The following is a 10721-nucleotide window of genomic DNA, read 5'->3' on the forward strand; positions in this document are numbered from 1 at the left end:
GCTGGAGGAGGCAAGGACAGACTCTTCCCTCGAGCCCCCACAGGAAGCACGGCCCTGCCAGCACCTTGACTTTGGGACTTCTGGCCTCCAGGACTGTGAGACAGACTTCTCTTGTTCTCAGCCACAAAGTTCAGGGTATTTTATGATAGCAGGTCCTGGAAACTAAACCACCCGCCATGGGAAAAAAACGGTCAATGATTCAGTCCCTGTGCTCCTCCCGGCTCTTGTCTGCCAGGCGGGGCCTCAGAGAGAGCACAGTCGGTGAGTCTGAAGCCCCGCCACGTGTTCCTTTGGGGAGCGGGCCTCCAGCATGCTCGTGGGGCCCCACACAATGCCCCGCTCTGCGCCTGCTGCCCGCGGCAGCCGTGCCGGTGAGAAGACATGGGACGTCCCCTGGCTCTCTGAGAAGGAGTCTCCACATGGCCACATCGTGGGACATTTAAGTGACACCGACCGTGGAAGATGGACTGAGCCTGACCCTTCGAGTCCCCTTTGTCACAAGCAGAGGGACAATCTATGACTAAGAATGTCCAGAGCTGCTTCCAGGGATCAAGGCAACGTGCCCGGGATGACTTCCTGTTTCGCTGCTCATGGTCCCCGGAGCGTACAGGCTCCCACACCTTCGTCAGCAAGACGAAGCCTCGTCCGCCTCTAGACTCGGCTCAGAGAAAGCATCTAAAAAGGATCTTCAGGTAAGTTAAACTCCATCGTCCATTTCCGGGCCAGAGGCCGGCAGGGCCAGCAGCGGAAGCTGGCACGCCGTGTAACGCCCATCACGACTCCTCACGGCGACTGGAAACGCCCTTCAAACTCATCTTCTGTTTCGAGAACTTTGTCCAGGTTCCACAGCCGTGCTATAGAGTGGTTGCAAATGGATACCCAAGCACCCACTGGTCCACAGGTAGGCTTTGTTGGTGGCATAGTGCTGTGACTTAGAATGCCTTTGACGGGTCACGTGATGTCCAGTTAGCCACAAACTCTGCCACTCCCTGCAGCCCACCATACACTCACGGTACATGCCCGGCCCCGGAAGTATTTGAGTTTGTGACTCCTGTATGTCATCTGGAGCGTGTTCTCCCTGGGTCTGTACCAGCCATCTCATAATTTTGTTACAATAGTTATTGCTTGAACTTTGGGGACCACAGATTCGGGCTTTGAAGTCTCTCTGTGGCGCTGAAATGTTCTGCTAGCTGGGCCCAGCTGTGTGCTCACGGATTCGGGCTTAGCCCACTCTGGATGGGGCCGTCCTAGAGAGCCAGGCGAGATTCTCCGCTACCCAGGATGAACAGCCAGCCAGACATCACGGTTCTTCCAAACCAAGGTGTTCTCAAGACGTCTGCCCGGTGTCCCTCGACACAGATGACTGAGTTTACCCACACCCCCAGGACCCACGGGTCCGGAGAGCACAGGCCGCTGCGGGCTCTCCCCAAGAACCAGGAGTCTCCTGAACACTTCACACAGAGCAGAGAGACAGTGGAGGTGGTCCCCTGCTGGGGCGGGGGGCGGTGTTTCTCCCAGGCCAGGTGACCGTATGGAAGGGGCTGTGCCTGCCCTGGGTCCCCCAGCCCTGGATCCCCTGGCCCTGAGCCCCCTCGCCCTGAGCGCCCCCACCCTGGGTCCCCCGGCCCTGGGCCCCCTGCCCTGGGCCCCCTGCCCTGGGCCTGTGCTCAGCAGGGCTGCCAGTGGGGAACAGCTGGGAGGGTCAGATGTTCCCTAAAGGGTCCCATGCTCACTTTTCCTTGCAGAAGGTTCCGGGGGAAGCCCTGGCACATCCGACTTGGAGAGCTCGTCCGGGAGTGCCCGGGCCCACGCCGACCCACCTGGAGGACGAGGCGCCAGCCCCCAGCTGACCTTGGGAAGCCTGCGTTCCCGGAGGCTGCGCTGCCCAGCTCTGCTTCCCCTCGTGAAGGTGCTGAATCCCCTTTCGCTAGGGGCTGTACTTTTTTCAGACCCTGGGACTCCTGCTCCCAGTTACGACAATGTCATGAAGAATGCGTGAACACCGCCTGGCTGACGAGGCTCCCCCAGAGCCATCGCATCCTCACGCCCAGTCACGTCCGGCAGAGCCCCTCGCCCATCACCAGAGAGTCCTGGGGTTTGAACATCAGTGTGGAGCAGGCTTGGCCTTGGAAAATCAGACGGTGACCTCACTTTGGCCCTGGGTGTTGGCAGCCGTTTGCTCTGTTCCTGTGCTTGGTGACCCCATCGACTGTGAAGTCAGATGGTCTGATACCTCGTTGCAGGAGGAGGCGGCGAGGCCCGCCCTGTGGCCTTGGAGTCCTCATGGGCCCAGAGGTGTGGGTCGCCGGCCACCTCTAGCCACATTCCGTTGTGAGGGATGGAAGGGAAGCAGCAAGGGCTGCCCTGTATGGCCGTGTTCTTAGGATGACCACCCGGCCAGCTCCAGATGGGACTGGATGGAAGGACTTAAGTCCCAGGTTGGCAAAGGCCACTGTTGGGGTGCAGGTGGCACCTGGGGGGCAGGAGGCTGAAAGAGGAAGCCCCTGCCCCACCACCCTCCCCTGGGGCCAGGCCCCTGAGCCCTGCTGTCAGTCACCAGAGCCCCACATGACGGGACTGAAAAGTCACATTTCGAGATGACACATCCCACGCTCCGTCTTCTGACCCGTCCTCCCCAAGCCAACCTGTCCAGTTAAAGTGTGTGAAAGGACCTGTGTCTACGACGTGGACGAGGACACGGCGACGTTAAAGAAAGTCCCCGTGATGGGCTACGCTGTGTCTCCCAACGTCCCTGAAGCCGTGACCCTCGGTACCTCAGGACAGGGCTGCGTCCGGAGACAGAGCCCTCAAAGAGCTACTTCAGGAAAGATGGGGTCAGGGTGGGTCTTCATTCCATCAGACTGCGTCTTTATAGGGAGAGGTTAGCAGGAAAGACCACGTGGGGACAAGGCGAGGAGGTGGCCGTCTACAGGCTGGGAGAGGACACTGTCTTCCCTTTCTTTCTCGGAAAGTTCCAGGTCTGGAGGAGAAAGAAATGTCCAGGTGAGTGCCGTGGCTGCTCTGGGGGGGACACCTGAAGTGGTTCCGAGGCTGGAGCCGAGGCTGAGCTCCGGGAGCTCGTGGCGGGTCCTGAGGCCACACCCGCCTCCTCCGGCCTGGCCGGGTGTGCTCTGTGCCTCTGGTCCGTTAAGGTCAGAGTCACAGCCCTGGCAGTCATCGTCAACATTGCTTCTCCCGGTTTCCTTTGATTTACTAATTCCGGCCCCTTTGCCGAAAGAGGGCGCGCCCCCTCTGGTTTCCACACATCTGAACACCCTGCCTTTTCCGCTGTGGGTGGGACGCCCGCGTCCAGCCTTCCTTCCGCATCCGGAAGATTCCAGATTCCTAGCGAGGGAAGGAGACGCTGCCGGGCAAACGGCCGGAGACGGAATAAAAGCCCGTTCGTTGTAGGGCTGGTGAGCCCACGAGCTGGGGAAGCCTGGGGCTCCCAGGCTAAGGCCCATCGTGAGAGCAGGACAGGCGGCTCTCAGCACCCGGCTCCGCTGCGCCCTGGAGAAGCCGCTCGGAGGAGGAGGGGGAGCACCTCGCCTGGGAAATGGGCCCGAGAGCAGCCCAGCTCCCCACGTGGCCCAAAAGTCACAGTCGACTCGAGAAAAGCGTCCAGTCCCTGCGGGGACACAGGGGCCCGCCGCTGGTCGTCCCCGTGGCCTTCGTTACGTTTCCAAAGACACACGGCGTTTGCTTCCGGGGAACGCCGGGCCGTGCGCGAGGCCGGCAGTGGCGCTCACAGCAGAGACTTCTACTCCTCAGCTCTCTCCGTGCTCAGAGGCCCAGTTTGCCACCCGGCAGCCCCGCTTTGATGAGCTCCTCCTGCGTAGAATGCAGGGGTTTGCTTTCAAGTCGCTTGCTGCTCATCATCCGCTCCCCAACATGCTCCTGCCTCAGCGGAGGGGGCTCCGAGCCCCCCAGGCCCGCTCGCTCCTCCCAGCAGTAGTGGGGGTGTCCCGTCCAGGAGCTGCGGGGGGTGTGGAGTTGGGGATGCTCATACTTGCTTACTCTCCCTTCCCCAGCCTGTCCCCCACTTCCAGACTGTTGTGGGGTGCACACTGCCGCTCCACACCCACCGGGCAGATGCCTCCGCTGTCTCCCGGTCACCCTCATCACTTCAGAGCTTCGCTCCGTCCCCTCTGGTGCTCCGTCCCCTGTGGTATCTGCCCCCTCCGGTGTCCGTCCCCTCCAGTGCTCTGTCGACGTCGACAGGCTGACCCCATCCGGACACTTGGCAGCTGCTTCCCTACCAGGCTTGACCTCAAGGAGAACGAGGATGCTGATATGAAATAATGATTTAGCCACTTTTTAAAAAGGAAATAAAAAGGCCGTCAAGATGCCGAGCCTCTCTGTGCACAGAGACCTTTCCACGCTGCTGTGAATTCAGAGCAGCGGGAAGAAGCCGTCCAGGTCTGCAGCGTCCTGGTGGTCACAGGGCTAGGCCCAGAGTGACTCGGGCACGGGGCGCAGGGACGCCCTAGTAACCGCCACGCTCACCGGTCCCTGTCCACACCGACCAGCCGGGCAGGCCCTGCGGCCGCACACGGAGCAGTCTCTGGGCCTGCCGTCCCCCTGGAACACGACGCTCACGCCTCTGAGTCACACAGAGCACAGCGAGCACGGAGGACCTGCCTCCTGGGCGGCACTGCAGAAGGTCTGGCTCCTCCAGCCATCTGCACCGCCAAGAAGCACCCTGGGGCCGGGGGGCGGGGACGAGGCCTTCTTCTCCTCCCCAAGCACTTGCTGCCTCAGTTTGGACTCAGGAGGGTCACTTCTTTAGGCATTTCAGTGACTAGAGCAGTCCCTCCCCCCCAATCCAAACGTTCCCCAAACTGCATCCGTTGGCAAGTCGAACGCCGTTAGACTCCCCCATCCCGGAAACCCCGAGCTCCCCCAGCCGCGTGGGTTCAGCCCCCAGCCCCGCCACCTCCCTGCTCTGTGACTGTGGCAAGTGGCTTAAACCCTCTGCACCTCAGCATCCTCAGCGGGAAAAGGAGAATCACGGACACGAGAAGCTCCCTCACTGGGCCGATTATAGATTTAATCACTTAAACTCATGCCCGACAGCAGGAAGGGCCCTGTATCGGTTCGGCTGCTGTCACCGTTATTCACCACTGGTGTCCGGATGTCACAGAGACACTTAGGTTCCGAACCCGTGACCTCGGATCCGGCACCTCTGCACCGTCCCACACCTGCCAGCTTCCCTGGATGTTCGCGGACGGACGGCGAGTAGCCGCGCTTAAGTCAAAGGCCACGTGGATTCACGCCTGAGGTTTACGGTCCAAGTGCACATGATGGACGATGATCGCCCCAAACAAGGGACACCCTCCTCCCTCCTCCCCCGTGAGGTAGCCGCGGCCCAGGGCCCCGGGCGAGCACCGTACTCACGGAGGTGGTGTGCATAGCGGAGGTGGAACACGTCGCAGCCGTGCACGTGATGGTACAGCGTCTTCTCGATCAGGTCCTGCGGCTCGTACCCGGTCAGCTCGGTCACCCTGGGGGAGGACGGGGGCTCCGTGAGTCACACCGCTCTGCAGACTGCCTTTCATTTAAACTAATATTGGTTTTGCCAACTAATCAAGTGCTAAAAGGCCGGGGCTGGGGGGAATGTTGATTTTGGAAACTAAGAATGATCTTTTTTTGCAAGAAGAAAGTCTTTGAAGTCCAGCCCAGCGCAGGATGCAGCGGGCTTCTGACCGCCGGCTGGAAGAAGGTTTGGGGCGGCTTAGCATCCTACCCGTTTGCAAGGCGAAGCTTATCTGACGGCCCTTCAGAGTGAACTCAGATGCTGATATTGGAGGAAAGGTGAGAAGGAACCCACGCTCCGGGAGCTTTTGTGGGATAGTCCTGTGTGACACGTTTTAGAAATTATTGTGGTAAAATATGCATAACCTCAACGTGACCATTTTAACCATTTTCGGTGTACTCTTCGGTGGCAACGGTTCCATTCACAGGGTTGTATAAGCATCACCATGTCTGTTTCCAGAACTTTTTCATCCCCGTGGACAGAAACCATGTCCCCGTTAAGCACTAACTCCCTGTTTCTCTCCCCCGCCACCCTGGCGACCCTCGTCTGCTTTCTGTCCCTACAACTTTTCCGTTCTAGATACTGCGTCTAAGCGGAATGATGCGGTATCCGCCCTTCCGTGTCTGGCTTCTTGCACTCAGCACAGTGTTGTCAAGGTCCATCCCCGTTGGTCGTGGTGCATGTCGACTGTCATCGTTTCTGTGGCGAACACTATTCCGTTGTGTGTAGACGCCACATTTTGTCTGTCTGTTCATCTGATCACGGGCACTTGGGTCGTCGCCACATCTCGGCCGTTGGGTGCATGAGCCTTTACACCTCGGTCCCTCCCTGGACGCTGTTAATTAGTTGGCCTCAGAACGACACACAGCTGAGAGATTTCTACTGGCGGGAGCTGGGGACGCACGGGAAACGCTTCGGCCTCATATCGGGGACGGGGGGAGGATGGGTTCAGACCCCCGCACGTTCCCGGTGCTTGTGTGACGTGACCTCTCTTCATCCTCATTGAGCTCCAAGCATGTTAATTTCCCACTTCGCCTCTTTGAAAAAAGTGGCTCTTAACATCCAAGACCGCACTGTCACCCGCGTTTGGCTCACTCCATCTGTAGGTGGAAACTGCACATGGCAAGCGCACTGGGAGCCGTGCCCTTGGAGGAGGTGGCCCAAACGTCTTGGTGACAGAGAGTTAAGAACAGATGAGAGAGGAGGACAAGAAGGGACTCCAGAGGCGGCGAAGCCACAGTCAGAGTCAGCGGGGACAGAGGACGGAGGTCGGCCTGGCCTGGCAGCCGGTCCAGATCTGAAGCGTTAGCCCGACCTCGCTCGCGCTCCCCGACGCGCCCCCGTCTGCCGCGTCCTGCGCGGGCCTCGTATTTCCCTCCGTTTGCTGCACACATTTCCATGGTGTTCGTCCAGGGCAGGAAGGAGGCGGGGGCGTGCGCAGACCAGGGCCTTTCGAGGCTCGGGGGACTCGTCTAAGGGCCACCTAGAACTTCAGGCCCCGATGGAGTCCAGCTCCGTGTGGCAGGAAAACCGAGCCGTCTGGCTCCCCCGCCAGAAGGCCAGGCATCTCCCCGGCGCGGGGATGAAAGAGGCGCCCCAGACTCTTTGGACGAACGGTTTCAGAACAACGGCCCCAAACGTGTAAATGAATCAGAAACACATGTATTAAGTTTCTCATCAAAGTCCACATGGCTTTAAAAATTAAAGGGGAAGGGAAGGGTTTGGCAGCACGCCCTCCTGGTTTTTTCCAACCCTCTAGTGTCTGACGACCTGTCAGAGGGATGTGCCAAACCCCAAACATCGCTCAGTTCACCCATCCTTAGCAAAAGCACCAGCTACAGTTTCAAAGTGAAATACCACAAAACCTCGACGAACCAAATTCCAGGTTACGCCGAGTTCAGTCGTGTCTGGGACTGTGCTGGGTGGGGCCCCCCGGCCCTCGTGACTCTGGGGCTGCTGGGCTTCGGGCCAGCCCCTCGCCGTGGCTCCTGGGTGTGGAGGTAGGAGCTGCCATCTCCCACCCCGCCGGCGGCCTGCTGGCCTCCCAGCCCCTCTGTCCTCCGGCCGGGTGACCTTGTGAAGACCATCGGGCTGCAGCAGATCGAAGACCAGAGTGAGTGTGAAGGCTTCTGCAAGGCATTTCCAGCACCTTCTAGAAGACTGGAGTTCCAAAAAGCCTGAAGACTTTCTGGAAGTTTCCTGATGCTTAGCAGGAAGAGCTGCAGAGTCTTCTGTGGAGACAGGAAGTCTTCCTCAAGAGCATCCCCTTTCTATTCTACTCACTTCGGGGTACGTCCCTCACACAGTAAAGTAGAGGGACACCTGCCAACGAGGAGGCCGCGTCCGAGCTCCCTTCAGGAGCACCCTGGCCTCCGACCTCGCCTCGCACACCCCACTCTGTTAAGTCCCCGGAGCTCAGAGCTGTGGGGACTGACCCAGCAATCGCTCGTCCGGGAAGACCCTCGTCTTCCCTCTTCTACAGAATTCCCTAGGTCCCGGGGGGTTTGCTGGAATGGCCAAAGGAAAACTGGGAGACGAAGCAAGGGAAGAACCAGTCGCACCCATCCACACGTCTACAGCAGCGACCTGCACAGCTGGCCCGTCCCTCAGCCCGTCTGGAGAGGGGTCCAGAATCCAGAAAGAATGTCCTTTCATGGCCTGTTCCCTCCGCCCACCGGCTCCTCCCCCTGCAGGAACGCAGCCCCCATCCCATCCATCCCTCAGGGGGCGACCTTATGGGAGAATCATGGTGACCCCGTCACGTCAGCCCTTGTCATTTCTCTACCTTGAAAGGTTCTGTGGTGCATGAATGATGAACTACGGTAACCTTTGTCTTCGCCTTCCACGCCTAACCAGGTAGATTTGTTTTCCTTCAATAAATGGTTAAAATGATCAATTTTATGTTATGTATATTTTACCACAAAAAAAAAGTGAGGGATAAAGGAATCAATAAATCCTAGCTTCAGAACATCCAGAAAACACACACACACACACACACACACACACACACACACACACACACACACACACACACAGCGTCTTTTCTCAGGAAGCTCGGCCACACACACTACAAGTCAGGAGTGGGGTCTCCAAACACTTATTCTTGTCTGTACAACTGATAAATCTTCTAAGAGGCCAGCGGGCAAAAGGACCCAAATTGCAGGTGCATCAGACTTTTATCTAATTTCATTTTTCCTAACTGCCCCGGGGGCAGCAGCGCGGGTGGGGCATGGCTATTGTTGTTGTTGTTTTTCTGCCAGATAAGAAAACAAACTTCCAAAGAGGCCCTGCAGGCCTGAGGCCTGGAGACTCTGAGGCCTGCAGCCCCACTCCAGCACAGACCTGCCCTCCAGAGCCGGCCTCACTCACTCTCTCTGAAGTCAGGTTGACAGGGATTCCCAAGTAAGAGAGGAAAGGACAGTTGGGAGAGATAGTTCTGGGGACCTCGCCCTCCCGGCCCAGACCGGTACCCGCTGAACTCGTGGTCAGAGCCTCCCCCGAGGGAAGGCTACTTGTCTGCTTGCGGCCTCAGCCCTGGTGGCCCTCATAGCTCAAATGGCCTCCCGCCAGCCTGAGTCACACACTACTAAGTGCAGAAGACTTTTGTTTGTCTGAAAGTCCTCCCAACTTGTTGGGGATACGAGGCAGAATCCTGACGTCATGGGCCTTCAAAAGAGGTTACCTTGTGCCCACAACACATACTTCCAGTTCCTGCTCCAGTGACATGATAAAAACATAAATAGGATTTTAAGGAACGTATAAGCTGAAGAAGCTGGTGACTCCTGGGTACTAAGGCTGATACTAATTCTTTCAGTTCATGACTGGGCGTCACTAAGTCCCTTTCTAACTCACGTGCTTCCTGTGACTTAATACTCATTACTTCTTGGCTTAACAGTGTAGCTTTCGGGGGCCAGTTTCCACCATCAGCACCTTCCAGCAGGTACCTAACTCACCTGGAATCCAGGAATATCAGCTTCAGGTCGAGGCTGGCCCTGAACATGAACATGTTACTGTGCAGCTTGATCTCGGTGATGGCGCTAGGCGGCAGCGACTGGCCCACGGCCACGAGCCCCACGATCTGGTAACATGAGTCGTACAGCGACATGTCCAGCATGTACTGCCTGATCTTCAGGTAGCCGCTGCAGTGGATGACCTGGGGGAAGCAGAGGGCAGGGTCGGCCACCGGAGGCCCAGGGGTTACACGGGCGCCCACTCCTCCCGGCTCTGAGCTTGCTCATTTCCTTGAACTTGCTGGACTAACCCCCAGCCCAGCCTCCACTGAGCTGCACAGCCGAACGCCCGATTCACTGCTCAGAAGACAGGAAACTGCAGATCTTTCTTAGAAACCACTATCATAATAGAATATGGGGCTGTCTTACCCACTGGCTGTGCTCAAGTTAAGGCTCTCCAATATGTAACGGAGTTATACATAAGTAACTCATCGCCAAGTTGCAGTTAGATGGCACAGCAGAAGCATTTTAGGGAGGTGACCATTTGTCCCATAATGTTCACTTCAGTAACTGTAATGCTTATCTTCCAACGGGATTAACTTGACCTATTAACTTGACCTTGACATCACTGGACTAGCTATATCCATCGCTCCAAGAAGTTCAAAATTTCTTCAATGGCATCAAAAAGTTTCATTTTTAATGTATTTTTATTTTATTTTGTTTTATTTTATTATTTATTTATAATTCAAGATTGTATCCCCCTGTAATAAGCAACGAGCCAGAGTAGCTACACAGAGACATTTCTAGTCGTCATAGCCAAAAATCATGCACGAGAAACTGGATAGCGTTGAGGCTCAGGATTGGAAGCACTTATACAAGTCATAGTCGGTAAACTCTGGCACGAGTCACACACGTAACAGCAGTGACCGACACCTAAAATCGTAAAGGCTCTTTTCAAAAGCATTCCTCCAGGATTCCTGAACGTACTCACAGTCTTCAGAGCTGGAACCCATCTTTAAATCCTTCTAGTCTATTCTCCCATTTTACTGACGAGGAGACTAAGGACGAGGTGGGTGACATGCTTTGCTGACAATTAGACAGTTAATAAGTGGCAAAAACAATTCAAGACCCGTCTCCAGGAGAATGTCTATTGGGTGCAGGATGGTACTGGGGCATCTCCACCCCTGGCCTAAAAAGGCTTAGAGACTGGACAGCAAATAAGAAATGCATCCTCC

General features: G+C 57.0%; 1 protein-coding gene across 1 annotated transcript in view; it reads right to left on the reverse strand.

Moving 5' to 3' along the window:
- The window catches only part of SIM2 (single-minded family bHLH transcription factor 2), a 44325-nt gene that overhangs the window by 8660 nt on the left and 24944 nt on the right, over positions 1 to 10721 (reverse strand). The window contains 2 exon segments of the mRNA XM_011365638.2: positions 5398 to 5504; positions 9490 to 9689. Of these exon segments, the coding sequence (XP_011363940.2) occupies positions 5398 to 5504; positions 9490 to 9689 (307 nt within the window).

Source organism: Pteropus vampyrus, unplaced genomic scaffold (genome assembly GCF_000151845.1).
Source record: "Pteropus vampyrus isolate Shadow unplaced genomic scaffold, Pvam_2.0 Scaffold114, whole genome shotgun sequence".
Lineage (NCBI taxonomy): Eukaryota > Metazoa > Chordata > Mammalia > Chiroptera > Pteropodidae > Pteropus > Pteropus vampyrus.